The sequence below is a fragment of the Oncorhynchus masou genome, chromosome 24 (genome assembly GCF_036934945.1).
Source record: "Oncorhynchus masou masou isolate Uvic2021 chromosome 24, UVic_Omas_1.1, whole genome shotgun sequence".
NCBI lineage: Eukaryota > Metazoa > Chordata > Actinopteri > Salmoniformes > Salmonidae > Oncorhynchus > Oncorhynchus masou.
The window spans coordinates 114,696,043-114,722,007 of record NC_088235.1 but is presented as its reverse complement, the minus strand read 5'-3'; the positions used below and the strand labels follow the sequence as shown (position 1 = coordinate 114,722,007).

The 25,965-nt window shown below is 45.9% G+C and overlaps 1 protein-coding gene across 1 annotated transcript in view; it reads right to left on the bottom strand.

The window, feature by feature from the left end:
* Window positions 1-25,965, bottom strand: part of LOC135511527 (lipoma-preferred partner homolog) — a 458,670-nt gene that overhangs the window by 292,725 nt on the left and 139,980 nt on the right. The window contains exon 4 of the mRNA XM_064933017.1: window positions 20,959-21,140. Within this exon, the coding sequence (XP_064789089.1) occupies window positions 20,959-21,136 (178 nt within the window). The 5' untranslated portion in view covers window positions 21,137-21,140. The remainder of the gene's footprint in view (window positions 1-20,958; window positions 21,141-25,965) is intronic.

Here is a 25,965-nt window from a genome sequence, read left to right as displayed (position 1 = left end):
CTGTAGTGTCAGAGTCTAACAGGGAGGTGATATGTGGTGTTTCTGTAGTGTCAGAGTCTAACAGGGAGGTGATATGTGGTGTTTCTGTAGTGTCAGAGTCTAACAGGGAGGTGATATGTGGTGTTTCTGTAGTGTCAGAGTCTAACAGGGAGGTGATATGTGGTGTTTCTGTAGTGTCAGAGTCTAACAGGGAGGTGATATGTGTTGTTAGGTGTTTCTGTAGTGTCAGAGTCTAACAGGGAGGTGATATGTGGTGTTTCTGTAGTGTCAGAGTCTAACAGGGAGGTGATATGTGGTGTTTCTGTAGTGTCAGAGTCTAACAGGGAGGTGATATGTGGTGTTTCTGTAGTGTCAGAGTCTAACAGGGAGGTGATATGTGTTGTTAGGTGTTTCTGTAGTGTCAGAGTCTAACAGGGAGGTGATATGTGGTGTTTCTGTAGTGTCAGAGTCTAACAGGGAGGTGATATGTGGTGTTTCTGTAGTGTCAGAGTCTAACAGGGAGGTGATATGTGGTGTTTCTGTAGTGTCAGAGTCTAACAGGGAGGTGATATGTGGTGTTTCTGTAGTGTCAGAGTCTAACAGGGAGGTGATATGTGGTGTTTCTGTAGTGTCAGAGTCTAACAGGGAGGTGATATGTGGTGTTTCTGTAGTGTCAGAGTCTAACAGGGAGGTGATATGTGGTGTTTCTGTAGTGTCAGAGTCTAACAGGGAGGTGATATGTGTTGTTAGGTGTTTCTGTAGTGTCAGAGTCTAACAGGGAGGTGATATGTGGTGTTAGGTGTTTCTGTAGTGTCAGAGTCTAACAGGGAGGTGATATGTGGTGTTTCTGTAGTGTCAGAGTCTAACAGGGAGGTGATATGTGGTGTTTCTGTAGTGTCAGAGTCTAACAGGGAGGTGATATGTGGTGTTTCTGTAGTGTCAGAGTCTAACAGGGAGGTGATATGTGGTGTTTCTGTAGTGTCAGAGTCTAACAGGGAGGTGATATGTGGTGTTAGGTGTTTCTGTAGTGTCAGAGTCTAACAGGGAGGTGATATGTGGTGTTTCTGTAGTGTCAGAGTCTAACAGGGAGGTGGTATGTGGTGTTTCTGTAGTGTCAGAGTCTAACAGGGAGGTGATATGTGGTGTTAGGTGTTTCTGTAGTGTCAGAGTCTAACAGGGAGGTGATATGTGTTGTTTCTGTAGTGTCAGAGTCTAACAGGAAGGTGATATGTGTTGTTAGGTGTTTCTGTAGTGTCAGAGTCTAACAGGGAGGTGATATGTGGTGTTTCTGTAGTGTCAGAGTCTAACAGGGAGGTGATATGTGGTGTTAGGTGTTTCTGTAGTGTCAGAGTCTAACAGGGAGGTGATATGTGGTGTTTCTGTAGTGTCAGAGTCTAACAGGGAGGTGATATGTGGTGTTAGGTGTTTCGGTCAGTTGAGAAGAAGAAAGATAAGGAAGACGGTAATGAGAATGTATGAAAACAGACCAAACTATTCCTCATATAGTGATGTAGTACAATCCTGGATTTGTTTCACTCAGTGATATTTGTTCAACATACTTAATAATATTTACTAATATTTATAATGATATTTAATAGTTTAGCCCGGATGGTATTCTTCCCGTATCGAACGATGTTTACTTTGACAAGTGCAGAGTAGAAACACATCTGGCACCATGCTAGTGATATTTGTTCAACATACTTAATAATGTTTACTTTTTTAAAATATTTAGTAGAAACACATCTGGCACCATGCTAGTGATACTTACTTTACTTACTAACGTTATCAGACTGTCAAATGACTTGTCTTTCAATATTCTCATTTGTTGACGGAAATTGGGGTAAAATGAGAAACATGTTTGAAATAACAAATGACTATTTCCACGTTGTTGTTTTATTCATAACAGTGAAGCCGTTGATTCCTCTCAACGTTTTGAAGAAGTGGTCATTTCATCCTCGTAAATAAAGACACAACAGAGAATTAGAAAGATAAGCCTATGAGTCTGGATTAAATCATCAAAAAATGCATTTGTGGATTACGAGGCTGGCGTCATCACAGAATAAACCTGGTAAAATGAAATCCTGGAGTTATAAAGGGGATTCGGTGGGAAGTGAGGGAAACGTAGGACAGCAGACACAGGGGAGATGCACACCTGGAGCAGAGGGAGCACACCTGGAGCAGAGTGAGCACACCTGGAGCAGAGTAAGCACACCTGTAGCAGAGGGAGCACACCTGTAGCAGAGGGAGCACACCTGTAGCAGAGTGAGCACACCTGGAGCAGAGTGAGCACACCTGTAGCAGAGTGAGCACACCTGTAGCAGAGTGAGCACACCTGTAGCAGAGTGAGCACACCTGTAGCAGAGGGAGCACACCTGTAGCAGAGTGAGCACACCTGTAGCAGAGGGAGCACACCTGTAGCAGAGGGAGCACACCTGTAGCAGAGGGAGCACACCTGTAGCAGAGTGAGCACACCTGTAGCAGAGGGAGCACACCTGTAGCAGAGTGAGCACACCTGTAGCAGAGTGAGCACACCTGTAGCAGAGGGAGCACACCTGTAGCAGAGTGAGCACACCTGTAGCAGAGGGAGCACACCTGTAGCAGAGTGAGCACACCTGTAGCAGAGTGAGCACACCTGTAGCAGAGGGAGCACACCTGTAGCAGAGTGAGCACACCTGTAGCAGAGTGAGCACACCTGTAGCAGAGGGAGCACACCTGTAGCAGAGTGAGCACACCTGTAGCAGAGTGAGCACACCTGTAGCAGAGTGAGCACACCTGTAGCAGAGTGAGCACACCTGTAGCAGAGTGAGCACACCTGTAGCAGAGGGAGCACACCTGTAGCAGAGTGAGCACACATGTAGCAGAGTGAGCACACCTGTAGCAGAGGGAGCACACCTGTAGCAGAGGGAGCACACCTGTAGCAGAGTGAGCACACCTGTAGCAGAGTGAGCACACCTGTAGCAGAGGGAGCACACCTGTAGCAGAGTGAGCACACCTGTAGCAGAGTGAGCACACCTGTAGCAGAGTGAGCACACCTGTAGCAGAGGGAGCACACCTGTAGCAGAGTGAGCACACATGTAGCAGAGTGAGCACACCTGTAGCAGAGGGAGCACACCTGTAGCAGAGGGAGCACACCTGTAGCAGAGGGAGCACACCTGTAGCAGAGTGAGCACACCTGTAGCAGAGTGAGCACACCTGTAGCAGAGTGAGCACACCTGTAGCAGAGTGACCACACCTGTAGCAGAGTGACCACACCTGCAGCAGAGTGACTGGATTGTCTAGATAACTCATTTCATTCCTGGATTGCTTAAATAACTAATTTCATTGCTGGATTGTCTAGATAACTCATTTCATTCCTGGATTGTCGAGATAACTCATTTCATTCCTGGATTGTCTAGATAACTCATTTCATTCCTGGATTGTCTAGATAACTCATTTCATTCCTGGATTGTCTAGATAACTCATTTCATTCCTGGATTGTCTAGATAACTCATTTCATTCCTGGATTGTCTAGATAACTCATTTCATTCCTGGATTGTCTAGATAACTCATTTCATTCCTGGATTGTCTAGATAACTCATTTCATTCCTGGATTGTCTAGATAACTCATTTCATTCCTGGATTGTCTAGATAACTCATTTCATTCCTGGATTGTCTAACTGTAGAAGATGCTTCCTCAGTATCGCCTGCTGCTCTCTTAAAGGTGATAGCATCAAATCAAATGGTATTTGTCACTCGCTTGGTAAACAACAGGTATAAACTAAACAGTGAAATGTTTCCTGACGGGCCCTTCCCAACAACAAGTTAGTAATAATAACAGAAGTAAATAAAACACAATGACTAACAATAACTATATACACAGGGTACCAGTACTGAGTTGATGTGCAGGGGTATGAGGTAATAACATGATTATATACACAGGGTACCAGTACAGAGTCAATGTGCAGGGGTATGAGGTAATAACATGGTTATATACACAGGGTACCAGTACTGAGTCAATGTGCAGGGGTATGAGGTAATAACATGGTTATATACACAGGGTACCAGTACAGAGTAGATGTGCAGGGGTATGCGGTAATAACATGGTTATATACACAGGGTACCAGTACTGAGTTGATGTGCAGGGGTATGAGGTAATAACATGGTTATATACACAGGGTACCAGTACTGAATCAATGTGCAGGGGTATGAGGTAATAACATGGTTATATACACAGGGTACCAGTACTGAATCAATGTGCAGGGGTATGAGGTAATAACATGGTTATATACACAAGGTACCAGTACAGAGTCGATGTGCAGGGGTATGAGTACTATTTATTAGTCTGGGAAACTATTTATTAGTCTGGGTAACTATTTATTAGTCTGGGTAACTATTTATTAGTCTGGGTTACTATTTAATAGTCTGGGTAACTATTTATTAGTCTGGGAAACTATTTATTAGTCTGGGTAACTATTTATTAGTCTGGGTAACTATTTATTAGTCTGGGTTACTATTTAATAGTCTGGGTAACTATTTATTAGTCTGGGAAACTATTTATTAGTCTGGGTAACTATTTAATAGTCTGGGTAACTATGTATTAGTCTGGGTAACTATGTATTAGTCTGGGTAACTATGTATTAGTCTGGGTAACTATTTATTAGTCTGGGTAACTATTTATTAGTCTGGGTTACTATTTAATAGTCTGGGTAACTATTTATTAGTCTGGGAAACTATTTATTAGTCTGGGAAACTATTTAATAGTCTGGGTAACTATGTATTAGTCTGGGTAACTATTTAATAGTCTGGGTAACTATTTATTAGTCTGGGTAACTACAGTATTTATTAGGCTGGGTAACTATTTATTAGTCTGGATAACTATTTATTAGTCTGGGTTGCTATTTATTAGTCTGGGTAACTATGTATTAGTCTGGGTAACTATGTATTAGTCTGGGTAACTATGTATTAGTCTGGGTAACTATGTATTAGTCTGGGTAACTATGTATTAGTCTGGGTATTAGTCTGGGTAACTATGTATTAGTCTGGGTATTAGTCTGGGTAACTATGTATTAGTCTGGGTAACTATGTATTAGTCTGGGTAACTATGCATTAGTCTGGGTAACTATGTATTAGTCTGGGTAACTATGTATTAGTCTGGGTAACTATTTATTAGTCTGGGTAACTATGTATTAGTCTGGGTAACTATGTATTAGTCTGGGTAACTATGTATTAGTCTGGATAACTATGTATTAGTCTGGGTAACTATGTATTAGTCTGGGTAACTATGTATTAGTCTGGGTAACTATGTATTAGTCTGGGTAACTATGCATTAGTCTGGGTAACTATGCATTAGTCTGGGTAACTATGCATTAGTCTGGGTAACTATGCATTAGTCTGGGTAACTATGTATTAGTCTGGATAACTATGTATTAGTCTGGGTAACTATGTATTAGTCTGGGTAACTATGCATTAGTCTGGGTAACTATGTATTAGTCTGGGTAACTATGTATTAGTCTGGGTAACTATTTATTAGTCTGGGTAACTATTTATTAGTCTGGATAACTATGTATTAGTCTGGATAACTATGTATTAGTCTGGGTAACTATGTATTAGTCTGGGTAACTATGTATTAGTCTTATGGCTCAGGGGTAGAAGCTGTTCAGCGTCCTGTTGGTTACAGACTTGGAGTATTGATAAAGCTTGTCCTGTATTAGCAGAGAGAACAGTCTATGACATGGGTGGCTGGAATCTTTTAACATGTTTAGGGCCTTCCTCTGAAACCGCCTGGTATAGATGTCCTGGATGGCAGGAAGCTCAGCCCCAGTACACACTACCCTCTGTAGCGCCTAGTGGTCGGATTCCAAGCAGTTGCCCTACCCGGCAGTGATGCGACCAGTCAAGATGCTCTCAATTGTGCAGCTGTATAACTTTTTGAGGATCTGAGGGCCACGGCCAAATGTTTTCAGTCTCCTGAGGGGGAAGAGGCAATGCCGTGCCCTTTTCACAACTGTCTTGGTGTGTGTGGACCATGATAGAGCCTTAGTGATGTGGACACCAAGGAACTTAAAGCTCTCAACCTGCTCTACTACAGCTCTGTGTTTCCTGTAGTCCACGATCAGCTCCTTTGTCTTGCTGACGTTGAAAGAGAGGTTGTTGTTCTGGCACCACACTGCCAGGTCTCTGGCCTCATTCCTATAGGCTGTCTCATCGTTGAGGGAGAGGTTGTTGTTCTGGCACCACACTGCCAGGTCTCTGGCCTCATTCCTATAGGCTGTCTCATCGTTGAGGGAGAGGTTGTTGTTCTGGCACCACACTGCCAGGTCTCTGGCCTCATTCCTATAGGCTGTCTCATCGTTGAGGGAGAGGTTGTTGTTCTGGCACCACACTGCCAGGTCTCTGGCCTCATTCCTATTGGCTGTCTCATCGTTGAGGGAGAGGTTGTTGTTCTGGCACCACACTGCCAGGTCTCTGGCCTCATTCCTATAGGCTGTCTCATCGTTGAGGGAGAGGTTGTTGTTCTGGCACCACACTGCCAGGTCTCTGGCCTCATTCCTATAGGCTGTCTCATCGTTGAGGGAGAGGTTGTTGTTCTGGCACCACACTGCCAGGTCTCTGGCCTCATTCCTATAGGCTGTCTCATCGTTGAGGGAGAGGTTGTTGTTCTGGCACCACACTGCCAGGTCTCTGGCCTCATTCCTATAGGCTGTCTCATCGTTGAGGGAGAGGTTGTTGTTCTGGCACCACACTGCCAGGTCTCTGGCCTCATTCCTATTGGCTGTCTCATCGTTGAGGGAGAGGTTGTTGTTCTGGCACCACACTGCCAGGTCTCTGGCCTCATTCCTATAGGCTGTCTCATCGTTGAGGGAGAGGTTGTTGTTCTGGCACCACACTGCCAGGTCTCTGGCCTCATTCCTTTAGGCTGTCTCATCGTTGAGGGAGAGGTTGTTGTTCTGGCACCACACTGCCAGGTCTCTGGCCTCATTCCTATTGGCTGTCTCATCGTTGATCAGGACAACCACCATCAGCTGAGGCCAAGTGACAAAGGTTGAACTAATCAGACATTACTGAGGCCAGGTGGTAAAGGTTTTATAAATCAGACATCACTGAGGCCAGATGGGAAAGGACTAGACAGTAGTTTGGACCGGGTCAGTGGTAATATCATCCAGAACTAGACAGTAGATTGGACCAGGTCAGTGGTAATATCATCCAGAACTAGACAGTAGTTTGGACCGGGTCAGTGGTAATATCATCCAGAACTAGACAGTAGTTTGGACCGGGTCAGTGGTAATATCATCCAGAACTAGACAGTAGATTGGACCAGGTCAGTGGTAATATCATCCAGAACTAGACAGTAGTTTGGACCGGGTCAGTGGTAATATCATCCAGAACTAGACAGTAGACAGTAGTTTGGACCGGGTCAGTGGTAATATCATCCAGAACTAGACAGTAGTTTGGACCGGGTCAGTGGTAATATCATCCAGAACTAGACAGTAGATTGGACCGGGTCAGTGGTAATATCATCCAGAACTAGACAGTAGTTTGGACCGGGTCAGTGGTAATATCATCCAGAACTAGACAGTAGTTTGGACCGGGTCAGTGGTAATATCATCCAGAACTAGACAGTAGACAGTAGTTTGGACCGGGTCAGTGGTAATATCATCCAGAACTAGACAGTAGTTTGGACCGGGTCAGTGGTAATATCATCCAGAACTAGACAGTAGATTGGACCGGGTCAGTGGTAATATCATCCAGAACTAGACAGTAGATTGGATCGGGTCAGTGGTAATATCAACCAGAACTAGACAGTAGATTGGACCGGGTCAGTGGTAATATCATCCAGAACTAGACAGTAGTTTGGACCGGGTCAGTGGTAATATCATCCAGAACTAGACAGTAGATTGGACCGGGTCAGTGGTAATATCATCCAGAACTAGACAGTAGTTTGGACCGGGTCAGTGGTAATATCATCCAGAACTAGACAGTAGATTGGACCGGGTCAGTGGTAATATCATCCAGAACTAGACAGTAGTTTGGATCGGGTCAGTGGTAATATCATCCAGAACTAGACAGTAGAATGGATCGGGTCAGTGGTAATATCATCCAGAACTAGACAGTAGTTTGGACCGGGTCAGTGGTAATATCATCCAGAACTAGACAGTAGACAGTAGTTTGGACCAGGTCAGTGGTAATATCATCCAGAACTAGACAGTAGTTTGGACCGGGTCAGTGGTAATATCATCCAGAACTAGACAGTAGTTTGGACCGGGTCAGTGGTAATATCATCCAGAACTAGACAGTAGATTGGACCGGGTCAGTGGTAATATCATCCAGAACTAGACAGTAGTTTGGACCGGGTCAGTGGTAATATCATCCAGAACTAGACAGTAGACAGTAGTTTGGACCAGGTCAGTGGTAATATCATCCAGAACTAGACAGTAGACAGTAGTTTGGACCGGGTCAGTGGTAATATCATCCAGAACTAGACAGTAGTTTGGACCGGGTCAGTGGTAATATCATCCAGAACTAGACAGTAGATTGGACCGGGTCAGTGGTAATATCATCCAGAACTAGACAGTAGTTTGGATCGGGTCAGTGGTAATATCATCCAGAACTAGACAGTAGATTGGATCGGGTCAGTGGTAATATCATCCAGAACTAGACAGTAGTTTGGACCGGGTCAGTGGTAATATCATCCAGAACTAGACAGTAGATTAGACCGGGTCAGTGGTAATATCATCCAGAACTAGACAGTAGTTTGAACCGGGTCAGTGGTAATATCATCCAGAACTAGACAGTAGTTTGGACCGGGTCAGTGGTAATATCATCCAGAACTAGACAGTAGTTTGGACCGGGTCAGTGGTAATATCATCCAGAACTAGACAGTAGTTTGGACCGGGTCAGTGGTAATATCATCCAGAACTAGACAGTAGTTTGGACCGGGTCAGTGGTAATATCATCCAGAACTAGACAGTAGTCAGTGTTTATGAGCCTAGCTGACATTAAAGCATTTGTATTAGTCTTTATGAGACTGGTTAGTGGTTATGTTAAAAGTAAGCCACGAGAGACTAAATCAATAGTCAAACATAGAAACTACAGCACTCTACACCAGGCAACACTAGAGAGCAGGGTTGAAAGAACAGTAAAATGTTCAGTACTCCTGTCAGACATCAACTACCATCTGGGGGGGGGGGGCAGGAATAAACAACGTGCTTCCTGGCAGAGAAGCAGCAGGCGGAGGGGCCGTGTCACACCACAACTTCCTGACAACTATAAACCGCAAAACATGCCCTTTGCTTTGTCTTATGTCATAATCGTTTCCCATGTTATTGAGCGAGGGCTCCCAGAGGGCTAGTTAGCCTGATGTCATAACCGTTTCCTATGTTATTGAGCGAGGGCTCCCAGAGGGCTAGTTAGCCTGATGTCATAACCGTTTCCCATGTTATTGAGCGAGGGCTCCCAGAGGGCTAGTTAGCCTGATGTCATAACCGTTTCCCATGTTATTGAGCGAGGGCTCCCAGAGGGCTAGTTAGCCTGATGCCATAACCGTTTCCCATGTTATTGAGCGAGGGCTCCCAGAGGGCTAGTTAGCCTGATGTCATAACCGTTTCCCATGTTATTGAGCGAGGGCTCCCAGAGGGCTAGTTAGCCTGATGCCATAACCGTTTCCCATGTTATTGAGCGAGGGCTCCCAGAGGGCTAGTTAGCCTGATTTCATAACCGTAGGCCCCATCTCATGACTAGACCCCATCTCATGGCTAGGCCCCATCTCATGGCTAGGCCCCATCTCATGACTAGGCCCCATCTCATGACTAGGCCCCATCTCATGACTAGGCCCCATCTCATGACTAGGCCCCATCTCATGACTAGGCCCCATCTCATGGCTAGGCCCCATCTCATGACTAGGCCCCATCTCATGACTAGGCCCCATCTCATGACTAGGCCCAGTCTCATGACTAGGCCCAGTCTCATGACTAGGCCCCATCTCATGACTAGGCCCCATCTCATGACTAGGCCCCATCTCATGACTAGACCCCATCTCATGACTAGGCCCCATCTCATGACTAGGCCCCATCTCATGACTAGGCCCCCATCTCATGACTAGGCCCCATCTCATGACTAGACCCCATCTCATGACTAGGCCCCATCTCATGACTAGGCCCCATCTCATGACTAGGCCCCCATCTCATGACTAGGCCCCCATCTCATGACTAGGCCCCATCTCATAACTAGGCCCCATCTCATGACTAGGCCCCATCTCATGACTAGGCCCCATCTCATGACTAGGCCCCATCTCATGACTCGGCCCCGTCTCATGACTAGACCCCATCTCATGACTCGGCCCCGTCATCATACCACATCATAACGTGTGTTCTCTCTCTCCTAGCATAATAATTCACACAGAAAACAGCCCAAAATATCCTCAACGGAAAACATATCGACTGCTGACTGTCTCCAATTCCAGGCTATTTCTTGATTAAAACATAAAATACTACAATGATAATCAAATACCCTGATATGCCTAACAAAATGTAAACGACTATATCTAAGTTGCTATTCCCCAGGTCGTTCCTGTAAATGAGAATGTGTTCCCAGTCAACTTGCCGAGTAAAATAACGCTTAAATTAAAAAAATTAAAATAAATGAATAAATAAATAAATACAAATGCTGCACTTGGCATTTGTTTTAGCATCCTTCAAAGAATGTAACATTCCCCAATGTATGAACTCAATGACTCCAAGCACTAAAAATAAATTAAATTAGATGGTTATCAAACATACTGGCAGTATTCCATTTATTTGCATCCCATTTTCCATCCTAATCCCTATATAGTGCACTACAGTTGACCATGGCCACTCAAAAGTAGTGCACTATATAGGGAATAGGTTAGCATTTTGTATGCAGCCCTCAATGTATTCATATTGTACATTTATATCAGGGTACAAACACCCATTGTCTACAGAATGAAAACCAGGTGCTTTCTTACTTTTCTGTTGTTATCAACCGTAAGATCCACTTCCTGTTTTCAATGTTCCATCTGACTGGCTGTATCTGAAATGGCACCCTATTCGCTAGTAGTGCACTACAGGGCCCATTGACTCTGGTCGAAAGTAGTGCACTATATAGGGAACAGGGTAACGTTTGGGACACATCCATTGCACTATAATTATGCCTGGTTGGGTGTAGAAGAAACAATCAGGAGGTAACGATGCTCTTAACTCAACTACATTTGCATGAGTTGGAGATACTTGTCTAGTTAAATAAAGGTTGAATAAAAAATGATTTAAAAAAATAAATAAAAACTGAATCTGGATGTTATCATGATGACTATGAAAGCTTATCAAATGATAAATTAATTTAACAGCCAAAGACATGAAAGGTAGTGTTTTCAGGTTGATTCTCCAATCAGAGAATGTCTAAATTATGAAGAAATACTAGTCTACATGTGTGGACCTGTGAGTCACCAATATGAACCTGTCTGTCTGTACTACCTGTCTGTCTGTACTACCTGTCTGTCTGTACTACCTGTCTGTCTGTACTACCTGTCTGTCTGTACAACCTGTCTGTCTGTACTACCTGTCTGTCTGTACAACCTGTCTGTCTGTACTACCTGTCTGTCTGTACTACCTGTCTGTCTGTACTACCTGTCTGTCTGTACAACCTGTCTGTCTGTACTACCTGTCTGTCTGTACAACCTGTCTGTCTGTACTACCTGTCTGTCTGTACTACCTGTCTGTCTGTACTACCTGTCTGTCTGTACAACCTGTCTGTCTGTACAACCTGTCTGTCTGTACTACCTGTCTGTCTGTACTACCTGTCTGTCTGTACTACCTGTCTGTCTGTACAACCTGTCTGTCTGTACTACCTGTCTGTCTGTACTACCTGTCTGTCTGTACTACCTGTCTGTCTGTACAACCTGTCTGTCTGTACTACCTGTCTGTCTGTACAACCTGTCTGTCTGTACAACCTGTCTGTCTGTACTACCTGTCTGTCTGTACTACCTGTCTGTCTGTACTACCTGTCTGTCTGTACTACCTGTCTGTCTGTACTACCTGTCTGTCTGTACAACCTGTCTGTCTGTACTACCTGTCTGTCTGTACTACCTGTCTGTCTGTACTACCTGTCTGTCTGTACTATGTATGTACGACCGTAAGTCACATTGGATAAAATACGCTGAAAAGGCAAACACATCTAACCATGAATTACATGCAGAACAAGGCATACAAGGTGTGACCCATGTCAGCTGTAGGGCGGTGTTTATACCCTGTAATGTAGTAGCTGTAGGGTGGTGTTTATACCCTGTAATGTAGTGGCTGTAGGGTGGTGTTTATACCCTGTAATGTAGTGGCTGGAGTGCGGTGTTTATACACTGCAATGTAGTAGCTGTAGGGTTGTGTTTATACCCTGTAATTTAGTAGCTGTAGGGTGGTGTTTATACCCTCTAATGTAGTAGCTGTAGGGCGGTGTTTATACCCTGTAATGTAGTAGCTGTAGGGCGGTATTTATACCCTGTAATGTAGTGGCTGTAGGGTTGTGTTTATACCCTGTAATGTAGTGGCTGTAGGGTTGTGTTTATACCCTGTAATGTAGTGGCTGTAGGGCGGTGTTTATACCCTGTAATATAGTAGCTGTAGGGCGGTGTTTATACCCTGCAATGTAGTAGCTGTAGGGCGGTGTTTATACCCTGTAAGGTAGTAGCTGTATGGCGGTGTTTATACCCTGTAAGGTAGTAGCTGTATGGCGGTGTTTATACCATGTAATGTAGTAGCTGTAGTGCGGTGTTTATACCCTGTAATGTAGTAGCTGTAGAGCGGTGTTTATACCCTGTAATGTAGTAGCTTTAGAGCGGTGTTTATACCCTGTAATGTAGTAGCTGTAGGGCGGTGTTTATACCATGTAATGTAGTGGCTGTAGGGCGGTGTTTATACCCTGTAATATAGTAGCTGTAGGGCGGTGTTTATACCCTGTAATGTAGTAGCTGTAGAGCGGTGTTTATACCCTGTAATGTAGTGGCTGTAGGGCGGTGTTTATACCCTGTAATGTAGTAGCTGTAGAGCGGTGTTTATACCCTGTAATGTAGTGGCTGTAGGGCGGTGTTTATACCCTGTAATGTAGTAGCTGTAGGGCGGTGTTCATACTCTGTAATGTAGTGGCTGTAGGGTTGTGTTTATACCCTGTAGAGGGGTGTTTATACCCTGTAGAGCGGTGTTTATACCCTGTAATGTAGTGGCTGTAGAGTCGTGTTTATACCCTGTAGAGGGGTGTTTATACCCTGTAGAGCGGTGTTTATACCCTGTAGAGCGGTGTTTATACCCTGTAGAGCGGTGTTTATACCCTGTAGAGCGGTGTTTATAACCTGTAGAGCGGTGTTTATACCCTGTAGAGCGGTGTTTATACCCTGTAGAGCGGTGTTTATACCCTGTAGAGCGGTGTTTATACCCTGTAGAGCGGTGTTTATACCCTGTAGAGCGGTGTTTATAACCTGTAGAGCGGTGTTCATACCCTGTAACGTAGCGGTTTATTGAACATGATTCAACTCCAGGCCATAGCCTCCTCCAGTCTTAGATAACTGTGATTTCAGCTGAGAGGGGGGGTTAGCTCTGATACCGAACAGTTTTAAATATGCATTTGACCTTGAACGAGACTGCAACGGGGTGGAGATGGGTCAAAGAGAGAATAATCCCAGGCTGGAAATGCTACTTTGCTTACAGAAATACAGTAATTGGGATGAAAGAACAACTACGTCACTGAAGGAGATAAGAAACCGTAGAGGGAATAAACATTTGACTGAATGAGAGAGATAATTCAGAACACAGCCACAGACCAAGCACAGTAGCACTATCACGGTGTGTGTGTGTGTGTGTGTGTGTGTGTGTGTGTGTGTGTGTGTGTGTGTGTGTGTGTGTGTGTGTGTGTGTGTGTGTGTGTGTGTGTGTGTGTGTGTGTACATATATATCTGTGGGTATTCCTGTTACCGTGTGGTCATAGTCAAAATATAGATATTATGCAAGGCAGTCTAAGGCAGTCTAAGGCAGTCTCAAGGCAGTCTCAAGGCAGTCTCAAGGCAGTCTGAAGGCAGTCTGAAGGCAGTCTGAGGCAGTCTGAAGGCAGTCTGAAGGCAGTCTCAAGGCAGTCTCAAGGCAGTCTGAGGCAGTCTGAAGGCAGTCTGAAGGCAGTCTGAGGCAGTCTGAAGGCAGTCTGAGGCAGTCTCAAGGCAGTCTGAAGGCAGTCTGAAGGCAGTCTGAGGCAGTCTGAAGGCAGTCTGAAGGCAGTCTCAAGGCAGTCTCAAGGCAGTCTGAGGCAGTCTGAAGGCAGTCTGAAGGCAGTCTGAGGCAGTCTGAAGGCAGTCTGAGGCAGTCTGAAGGCAGTCTGAAGGCAGTCTGAGGCAGTCTGAAGGCAGTCTGAGGCAGTCTGAAGGCAGTCTGAAGGCAGTCTCAAGGCAGTCTCAAGGCAGTCTGAGGCAGTCTGAGGCAGTCTGAAGGCAGTCTGGAGGCAGTCTGAAGGCAGTCTGAGGCAGTCTGAAGGCAGTCTGAGGCAGTCTGAAGGCAGTCTGAAGGCAGTCTGAAGGCAGTCTGAAGGCAGTCTGAGGCAGTCTGAAGGCAGTCTGAAGGCAGTCTGAGGCAGTCTCAAGGCAGTCTCAAGGCAGTCTGAGGCAGTCTGAAGCAGTCTCAAGGCAGTCTCAAGGCAGTCTGAAGGCAGTCTGAGGCAGTCTGAGGCAGTCTGAAGGCAGTCTGAAGGCAGTCTGAAGGCAGTCTGAAGGCAGTCTGAAGGCAGTCTGAAGGCAGTCTGAAGGCAGTCTGAAGGCAGTCTCGAGGCAGTCTCGAGGCAGTCTCAAGGCAGTCTCAAGGCAGTCTGAGGCAGTCTCAAGGCAGTCTGAAGGCAGTCTGAGGCAGTCTGAGGCAGTCTGAGGCAGTCTGAAGGCAGTCTGAAGGCAGTCTGAAGGCAGTCTGAGGCAGTCTGAAGGCAGTCTGAAGGCAGTCTGAGGCAGTCTGAGGCAGTCTGAAGGCAGTCTGAGGCAGTCTGAGGCAGTCTGAGGCAGTCTGAAGGCAGTCTGAGGCAGTCTGAGGCAGTCTGAGGCAGTCTGAAGGCAGTCTGAGGCAGTCTGAGGACGTCTGAAGGCAGTCTGAAGGCAGTCTGAAGGCAGTCTGAGGCAGTCTGAAGGCAGTCTGAGGCAGTCTGAAGGCAGTCTGAGGCAGTCTGAAGGCAGTCTGAAGGCAGTCTGAAGGCAGTCTGAGGCAGTCTGAAGGCAGTCTGAAGGCAGTCTGAAGGCAGTCTGAGGCAGTCTGAAGGCAGTCTGAAGGCAGTCTGAGGCAGTCTCAAGGCAGTCTCAAGGCAGTCTCAAGGCAGTCTGAGGCAGTCTGAGGCAGTCTCAAGGCAGTCTCAAGGCAGTCTCAAGGCAGTCTCAAGGCAGTCTGAAGGCAGTCTGAGGCAGTCTGAAGGCAGTCTGAAGGCAGTCTGAAGGCAGCCTGAGGCAGTCTGAAGGCAGTCTGAAGGCAGTCTGAAGGCAGTCTGAAGGCAGTCTGAGGCAGTCTGAAGGCAGTCTGAAGGCAGTCTGAGGCAGTCTGAAGGCAGTCTGAGGCAGTCTGAAGGCAGTCTGAAGGCAGTCTGAGGACGTCTGAAGGCAGTCTGAGGCAGTCTGAAGGCAGTCTGAGGCAGTCTGAAGGCAGTCTGAGGCAGTCTGAAGGCAGTCTGAGGCAGTCTGAAGGCAGTCTGAAGGCAGTCTGAGGCAGTCTGAAGGCAGTCTGAGGCAGTCTGAAGGCAGTCTGAGGCAGTCTGAAGGCAGTCTGAAGGCAGTCTGAGGCAGTCTGAAGGCAGTCTGAGGCAGTCTGAAGGCAGTCTGAGGCAGTCTGAAGGCAGTCTGAAGGCAGTCTGAAGGCAGTCTGAGGCAGTCTGAAGGCAGTCTGAGGCAGTCTGAAGGCAGTCTGAAGGCAGTCTGAAGGCAGTCTGAAGGCAGTCTGAAGGCAGTCTGAAGGCAGTCTGTTTGAGGTAATATGTTTCAAAAAGGAAAAGTACGAGTCCTGGTTTGACTGTGTTTGTTACCCAGCAGCATGACTGTTAGTATAACCATTAGCAGAAGTGTGAACCACAAAGACCCAGGAAACCTTAGCAGCGAGAGACAGACACAGCGAGGCTTCCTGAAGGGCCCCTTACTGGAAGATAAAGAACCATATTCATAGGCTTTGTCCCAAATGGCACCTTAGGCTCTGGTCAAAAGTAGGGCACTAGATAGGGAATAGGGCTCTGGTCTAAAGTAGGGCACTAGATAGGGAATAGGGCTCTGGTCTAAAGTAGGGCACTAGATAGGGAATAGGGAAACCTCAGTGTATTACTGACGTTGGTTGAAAAAAAAAAAAAAATAGGACCATCAGTAATTTAGGTTAAACAGGAAGCTGAATGCCGTGTGAATGCCGTTACTGAGACGTTTTCTGTTGACCCTCAAACGTCACGTTCAAGTCATGCGCGTGCATCCCGACATCAAAATGCTCCGTAGCAGGATAGCTAACGCTGAGGACCTTGACGGACTGACGTAGCAGGATAGCTAACGCTGAGGACCTTGACGGACTGACGTAGCCGGATAGCTAACGCTGAGGACCTTGACGGACTGACGGCTATAGCTATGTTCAACAAGTATGTTATTCGACAAGCTGTGTCTAGCTTCTATTTGGGATATTTCACCTTTTGGCTTCGATGGCCTTGATCTAAACATGTACAGGTGGCCCCGAAGGCCTTGATCTAAACATGTCCAGGTGGCTTGGAAGGCCCTGATCTAAACATGTCCAGGTGGCTTTGAAGGCCCTGATCTAAACATGTCCAGGTGGCTTGGAAGGCATTGATCTAAACATATAACATATCCAGGTGGCTTGGAAGGCCCTGATCTAAACATATCCAGGTGGCTTGGAAGGCCCTGATCTAAACATGTCCAGGTGGCTTGGAAGGCCCTGATCTAAACATATCCAGGTGGCTTGGAAGGCCCTGATCTAAACATCTCCAGGTGGCTTCAAATGCCCTAATCTAAACATGTCCAGGTGGCTTGGAAGGCATTGATCTAAACATATAACATATCCAGGTGTCTTGGAAGGCCCTGATCTAAACATGTCCAGGTGGCTTCGAAGGCCCTGATCTAAACATGTCCAGGTGGCTTGGAAGGCCCTGATCTAAACATATCCAGGTGGCTTGGAAGGCCCTGATCTAAACATATCCAGGTGGCTTGGAAGGCCCTGATCTAAACATCTCCAGGTGGCTTCGAATGCCCTAATCTAAACATGTCCAGGTGGCTTGGAAGGCATTGATCAAACATATAACATATCCAGGTGGCTTGGAAGGCCCTGATCTAAACATATCCAGGTGGCTTGGAAGGCCCTGATCTAAACATGTCCAGGTGGCTTGGAAGGCCCTGATCTAAACATATCCAGGTGGCTTGGAAGGCCCTGATCTAAACATCTCCAGGTGGCTTCGAATGCCCTAATCTAAACATGTCCAGGTGGCTTGGAAGGCATTGATCTAAACATATCCAGGTGGCTTGGAAGGCCCTGATCTAAACATATCCAGGTGGCTTGGAAGGCCCTGATCTAAACATATCCAGGTGGCTTGGAAGGCCCTGATCTAAACATATCCAGGTGGCTTGGAAGGCCTTGATCTAGACAAGTCCTATGTACAGTGGCTTGTGAAAGTCTTCACCCCCCCACCCCTGACATTTTTTCTATTTTGTTGCCTTACAACCTGGAATTCAAATTGATTTGGGGGGGTTTGTATCATTTGATTTAAACAACATGCCTACCACTTTGAAGATGCAAAATAAGTTTTATTGTGTAACAATTAGGAAATACGACAACAACAAAAAAGAAAACTTGAGCGTGCATAACTATTCACCCCCCAAAGTCAATACTTTGTAGCTCCACCTTGTACAGCAATAACAGTTTTAAATCTATGGGGGAATGTCTTTATAAGCTTGGCACATGTAGACACTGGGATTTCTGCCCATTCTTCAAGGCAAAACAGCTCCAGCCCCTTCAAGTTGGATGGGTTCCGCTGGTGTACAGCAGTCTTTAAGTCATACCACAGATCCTAAATTGGATTGAGGTCTGGGCTTTGACTAGGCATTTAAATGTTTCCCCTTAAACCTCTCAAGTTTTGCTTTAGCAGTATGCTTAGGGTCATTGTCCTGCTGGAAGGTGAACCTCCGTCCCAGTCTAAAATCTCTGGAAAACTGAAACATGTTTCCTTCAAGAATTTCCCTATATTTAGCTCCCTCCATCATTCCTTCAATTCTGACGAGTTTCCCAGTCCCTGCCGATGATAAAACATCCCCACAGCATGATGCTGCCACCACCATGCTTCACTGTGGGGATGGAGTTCTCGGGGGGAATGGGGGGTGTTGGGTTTGCGCCAGACATAGCGTTTTCATTGATGGCCAAAAAGCTCAATTTTAGTCTAATCTGACCAGAGTACCTTCTTCCAAATGTTTGGGGAGTCTCCCACATGCCTTCTGGCAAACACCAAATGTGTTTGCTTATTGATTTCTTTAAGTAATGGCTTTTTTTCTGGCCAGTCTTCTGTAAAGCCACTCTGTCGTTGGCTGTCCGTCGCTTCATATTCATCGCCAAACCCACTGGCTCCAGGTGATCTACAGTATGTCTTTGCTAGGTAAAGTCCCCCCTTATCTCAGCTCACTGGTCACCATAGCAGCACCCACCCGTAGCACGTGCTCCAGCGGGTATATCTCACTGGTCACCCCCAAAGCCAATTGCTCCTTTGGCCGCCTTCCAGTTTTCTGCAAAAATCACTCAAGCAGGAGACTCATATCTCCCTCACTAACTTCAAGCACCAGCTGTCTGAGAAGCTCACAACTCCTGTATATAGCCCATCTGTAAATAACCCATCTATCCAACTACCTCATCCCCATATTGTTATTTATTGCTCCTTTGCACCCCATTATCTTTACTTGCACATTCATCTTCTGCACATCTACCATTCCAGTGTTTAATTGCTATATTGTAATTGCTTTGCCACCATGGCCTATTTATTGCCTTACCTCCCTTATCCTACCTCATTTGCACACACTGTATATAGATTTTGTATATAGACTTGTTCTATTGTGTTATTGACTGTATGTTTCTTTATTCCAAGCGCTGTTTTGCTTTGTCTTAGCCAGGTCGCAGTTGTAAATGAGAACTTGTTCTCAACTGGCCTACCTGGTTAAATAAAGGTGAAATAAAAATAAATAAAAAATGCATCTCACATCTAAAGCCACAGAAACCTGCTCTGAGGAAGTCAGTCTCCCGTTTGCTTAAGAGTCAAATCCTTTCCAAATTCTCTACACAAAGCTTTCAGAACTGGTTTGACTTTGGCGGTTGATTAATTTCCTCTATAGAGGAGTATTATTAGGTTGTTGTTCTGTCTTTCACTCACTAATTGGCTCATAGCGGCTCTGTTCTATAGCGGTTTCCATAGTAACAGCGCGTGTTGTTGTTGTTTTTTTCTTATAAAGCTTACTGATTAGAAATATGACTAATATGAGTACCGGTGAACCAAGTCTGGAACCAACATGTCCCCGAGTCATAAGACTATTAAATAGTTAGTCCGGGTTGATATTGGATTAAATAGTTAGTCAGGGTTGGTATTGGATTAAATAGTTAGTCCGGGTTGATATTGGATTAAATAGTTAGTCCGGGTTGATATTGGATTCAATAGTTAGTCCGGGTTGATATTGGATTCAATAGTTAGTCCGGGTTGATATTGGATTAAATAGTTAGTCCGGGTTGATATTGGATTAAATAGTTAGTCTGGGTTGATATTGGATTCAATAGTTAGTCCGGGTTGATATTGGATTAAATAGTTAGTCCGGGTTGATATTGGATTAAATATTTGACAATCTGCTTGACCCTTTTTGCACAATTATTTTTTGGGGGAGACTCAATTACCTGGTACCCCTGCACATATCTACCTCAATTACCTGGTATCCCTGCACATATCTACCTCAATTACCTGGTATCCCTGCACATATCTACCTCAATTACCTGGTACCCAGGCACATATCTACCTCAATTACCTGGTACCCCTGCACATATCTACCTCAATTACCTGGTATCCCTGCACATATCTACCTCAATTACCTGGTACCCCAGCACATATCTACCTCAATTACCTGGTACCCTGTGTATATAGCCTGGTATTACCTCGTAGCCCTGCACATTGACTCCATACTGGTACCCTGTGTATATAGCCTGGTATTACCTCGTAGCCCTGCACATTGACTCCATACTGGTACCCTGTGTATATAACCTAGTATTGTTACTCATGGCATATTAATAATTACTTTTCTATTATTTCCTGTATTTTCGTTCCCTCTCAACATTTCTTAATATTTCCATTAACATGTTATTAATTAAGGCAACTCTATTTTGGTATTTTTCAAACAGACTTAAAAAGATGAATTCAAGGTCAGAGGTTTTTTTTGGTTTGTTTACACAGCCCTTGGATTTCTTAATTGGCAAAAGGGAGGAGTATGGTGTTGTCTTTCATATAAGGTCATGGAAAGGTCATGGAAAGGTCATGTGACTGGGGGATACAGCCCCTGGATACAATTTAAAAAAAAAACATCCAACTTTATTGTCCACAGTCACAGCGAACAACAGAAATGAATATTCTGCTCTCTTGATTTCTCAACTCCCCAGACACACCACACGCAGTAGAAAGGAGCACAGGGGCCATGCAGCACCCCTGGGTGGAGAGCATGTTGTGGGGTTAAGGGCCTTGATCAAGGGACCAACGGGATTCTTGTTAGGATATGAACCCAGCAGCCCTCCAGTTGCTAGATCAATTCCACCCCCCCACACACACACACACACACACACACACACACAACGCCCGGCCGGATTTGAACAGGCAACCCAGTCGTCTACAGGCCCAACTCCTACCACCCTGTTTGACCCTTGACCCTTGACCCTTGATTGTGGCCTACGATCATGCACCCCTTTTATCAGTGTCTGAATCGCCGTCTCTTACCTCCAGCAAGGTCAATGGGGTCTCCCGTCTTGTAGGGGTTGAACTGGGGCTTCGGGGCCACCACAGGGCCAAACTTTTTAGGGGTCTGCTTCTGGGAAAGAGAGATACTAGGGACGCCCATGGCAGGGGTGGTCTCCATCCGGGCTTTCACCTGAACCTCTCCTTCACCGGTCCACATGGTTCTACAGAGGACGAGGAAAAGAAGAGGAGGAAGGTTAGGACATAGTTTACAACGGTTCTGCAGAGGAAGAGGAGGAAGAAGAGGAAGCGTTAACAGCCAGGTGAGGTCACTCTCCCCATGTGATACAGAACATCCACTATATATACAGCAGTATGAGGACACCCCTTCAAATTAGTGGATTCGGCTATTTCAGCCACACCTGTTGCTGACAGGTGTATTAAATCGTGCACACAGCCATGCAATCTCCATAGACAAACATTGGCAGTAGAATGGCCTTACTGAAGAGCTCAGTGACTTTCAACGTGGCAGCATCATAGGATGCCACAATTCCAACAAGTTTTATTTATCAAATTGCTGCCCTGCTAGAGCTGCCCTGGTCAAATGTAAGTGCTGTTATTGTGAAGTGGAAACGTCTAGGAGCAACAACAGCTCAGCTGTGAAGTGTACTCAAAGCAGACCAACTGTCAAGTGTCTTCACTGACATTTTCAACCAGTCCCTGACTGAGTCTGTAATATCTACATGTTTCAAGCAGACCACCGTACCCCCTGTGCCCAAGGAAGCGAAGGTAACCTGGCCTAAATGACTACCGACCCGTTGCACTCACGTCTGTAGCCATGAAGTGCTTTGAAAGGCAGGTCATGACTCACATCAACACCATCCTCCATGATACCATAGACCCACTCCAATTCACATACCACTCCACACTGCCCACTCCCACCTGGACAAAAGGAACACCTATGTGAGAATGCTGTTCATTGACTACAGCTCAGCATTCAACACCATAGTGCCCTCAAAGCTCATCACTAAGCTAAGGACCCTGGGACTAAACTCCTCTCTCTGCAACTGGATCCTGGACTTCCTGATGGGCCGCCCCCAAGTGGTGAGGGTAGGTAACAACACATCTGCCACACTGATCATCAACACTGGGGCCCCTCAGGGGTGTGTACTTAGTCCCCTCCTGTACTCCCTGTCCACCCTACGTGGCCAAACACGAAATACCATCATTAAGTTTGCTGACGACACAACAGTGGTTGGCGTGATCACTGACAACGACGAGACAGCCTATAGGGAGGAGGTCAGCGACCTGGCAGTGTGGTGCCAGGACTTCAACCTCTCCCTCAATGTGAGCACGACAAAGGAGATGATTGTGGACTATAGGAAAAAGAGGACCGAACAGGCCCCCATTCGCATCGACGGGGCTGCAGTGGAGCAGGTTGAGAACTTCACGTTCCTTGTTGTCCACATCACCAACAAACTATCATGGTCCAAACACACCATGACAGTCGTGAAGCGGGCACAACAACGCCTATTCTCCCTTAGGAGACTGAAAAGATTTGGCATGGGTCCTCAGATCCTCAAAATGTTCGAGAGCTGCAACATCGAGACTGGTTGCATCACCGCCTGGTATGGTAAGGCACTACAGAGGGTAGTGAGTACAACCCAGTACATCACTGGGGCAAAGCTTCCTGCCATCCAGGACCTTTGTACCAGGCGGTGTCAGAGGAAGGCCCTAAAAATGGTTAAAGACTCCAGTCATCCTAGTCACAGACTGTTCTCTCTGCTACCGCACGGCATGCGGTACAGGAGCGCCAAGTCTAGGACCAAGAGGCTCCTTAACAGCTTCTACCCCCTCAAGCCATAAGACTGCTGAACAACTAATCGAATTGCCCCCGGACTATTACATTGACCCCCCCCTCCCCTTTGTATTTACATTGCTCCTACTCACTGTTTATTATCTATGCAGAGTCACTGTATTCGGCATACTGTATTATTGACTGTATGTTTGTTTTACTCCATGTGTAACTCTGTGTCGTTGTATGTGTCGAACTGCTTTGCTTTATCTTGGCCAGGTCGCAATTGTAAATGAGAACTTGTTCTCAACTTGCCTACCTGGTTAAATAAAGGTGAAATAAATTAAAAAATTTAAAAAACATGTGACAAATGAAGTCTGATTTGATGTCGTGTACCATTGGAGTCAGTTTGATCAATGATTGACAAGGACAGTGGCAGAGTGCTAAATGGCACAATGTGGGATCCAGCCAGTAAAAGCATCAGTATGGTGTAAGATAAACCTCTGTGTCCATAATTGAAGCATTCCTAGTTAAATAAAGGTCAAATTAAACATTCCAAATGGACATATTGAAGCATTCTGAAGGGACATATTGAAGCATACTGAAGGGACATATTGAAGCATTCCAAATGGACATATTGAAGCATTCCAAATGGACATATTGAAGCATTCTGAAGGGACATATTGAAGCATTCTGAAGGGACATATTGAAGCATTCCAAATGGACATATTGAAGCATTCTGAAGGGACATATGGAAGCATTCCAACTGGACATATTGAAGCATTCTGAAACTGGCATATTGAAGCATTCCAAATGGACATATTGAAGCATTCCAAATGGACATATTGAAGCATTCTGAAGGGACATATTGAAGCATTCTGAAACGGACATATTGAAGCATTCCAAATGGACATATTGAAGCATTCTGAAGGGACATATTGAAGCATTCTGAAGGGACATATTGAAGCATTCCAAATGGACATATTGAAGCATTCTGAAGGGACATATTGAAGCATTCTGAAGGGACATATTGAAGCATTCTGAAACTGATATATTGAAGCATTCTGAAGGGACATTTCATTCTTCCTGGTTGACTGGTCCAATGGTCTCCATAGTGATTTTATGCTACAATAAGGGTTGAAAGTTTATGTCTGAAAATTTGACCTGCATATGGACATTTGAAACGCAATGAACTGTTGACAATTCATTTATTTTATTTAACCTTTATTTAACAAGGCAAGTCAGTTAAGCACAAATTCATATTTACAATGATGGCCTAGGAACAGTGGGTTAACTGCCTTGTTCAGGGGCAGAACAGATTTGTACCTTGTCAGCTAGGGGATTTGATCAAGCAAACCTTTCAGTTACTAGTCCAACGCTCTAACCACTAGACTAACCTGCCGTCTCTACACTCTAACCACTAGGCCACCCTGCCGTCCCTACGCTCTAACCACTAGGCTACCTGTTGCCAATGATAAAACAAAGCTTTTAAAAATCTCTTCCACAAGCCACTGTCCAAGGTTTCAAGCCACTGTCCTAGGTTTCAAGTCACTGTCCTCGGTTTAAAGTCACGGTTTAAAGCCACTGTCCTAGGTTTCAAGTCACTGTCCTCGGTTTCAAGCCACTGTCCTAGGTTTTAAGTCACTGTCCTAGGTTTAAAGACACTGTCCAAGGTTTTAAGTCACTGTCCTAGGTTTAAAGACACTGTCCAAGGTTTAAAGCCACTGTCCTAGGATTCAAGACACTGTCCTAGGATTCAAGACACTGTCCTAGGATTCAATCCACTGTCCTAGGTTTCAAGTCACGGTTTAAAGCCACTGTCCTAGGTTTCAAGCCACTGTCCTAGGATTCAATCCACTGTCCTAGGTTTCAAGTCACGGTTTAAAGCCACTGTCCGAGGTTTCAAGCCACTGTCCTAGGTTTCAAGTCACTGTCCTAGGTTTCAAGTCACTGTCCTAGGTTTCAAGTCACTGTCCTAGGTTTCAAGCCACTGTCCTAGGATTCAATCCACTGTCCTAGGTTTCAAGTCACTGTCCTCGGTTTAAAGTCACTGTCCTCGGTTTAAAGCCACTGTCCTAGGTTTCAAGCCACTGTCCTAGGTTTCAAGTCACTGTCCTAGATTTCAAGTCACTGTCCTAGGTTTCAAGCCACTGTCCTAGGATTCAATCCACTGTCCTAGGTTTCAAGTCACTGTCCTCGGTTTAAAGTCACTGTCAACGGGTTAAAGCCACTGTCCTAGGTTTCAAGCCACTGTCCTAGGTTTCAAGCCACTGTCCGAGGTTTCAAGCCACTGTCCGAGGTTTCAAGCCACTGTCCTAGGTTTCAAGTCACTGTCCTAGGTTTCAAGTCACTGTCCTAGGTTTCAAGCCACTGTCCTAGGTTTCAACTCATTTTAAAGAACGTGAGATACACATGTGTTTGTGTCATTGTCAGGCCTGATTGAAGATCAAACTCTCAAATGACGGATTCAAAACTTCCACCTCTGTAATGACAATGTACATTTTTCCTTGAGTCCCAAACCAGTTCTAATCTGATCCTGGAGGAGGATGAGGAGGACGAGGACAAGGAGGATGAAAAGGAGGAGGAGGAGGAGGAGGAGGACGAGGAGGACGAGGACAAGGAGGATGAGGAGGACGAGGAGGAGGAGGAGGAGGAGGAGGAGGACGAGGACAAGGAGGATGAGGATGAGGAAGAGGAGGACAAGGAGGAGGAGGAGGACAAGGAGGAGGAGGAGGACAAGGAGAAGGACGAGGAGGACGAGGATGAGGAGGACGAGGACAAGGAGGATGAGGAGGACGAGGACAAGGAGGATGAGGAGGACGAGGAGGAGGAGGAGGAGGAGGAGGACGAGGACAAGGAGGATGAGGATGAGGAAGAGGAGGACAAGGAGGAGGAGGAGGACAAGGAGGAGGAGGAGGACAAGGAGGAGGACGAGGAGGACGAGGATGAGGAGGACGAGGACAAGGAGGATGAGGACAAGGAAGAGGAGGACAAGGATGAGGAGGACGAGGACAAGGAGGAGGAGGACGAGGAAGAGGAGGACGAGGAGGACAAGGATGAGGAGGAGGAGGAGGTCGAGGAGGAGGAGGATGAGGAGGACGAGGATGAGGAGGACGAGGACAAGGAGGATGAGGAGGACGAGGAGGAGGAGGATGAGGAGGAGGAGGAGGACGAGGAGGAGGAAGAGGAGGAGGACAAGGAGGAGGAGGACGAGGATGAGGAGGACGAGGACAAGGAGGATGAGGACAAGGAAG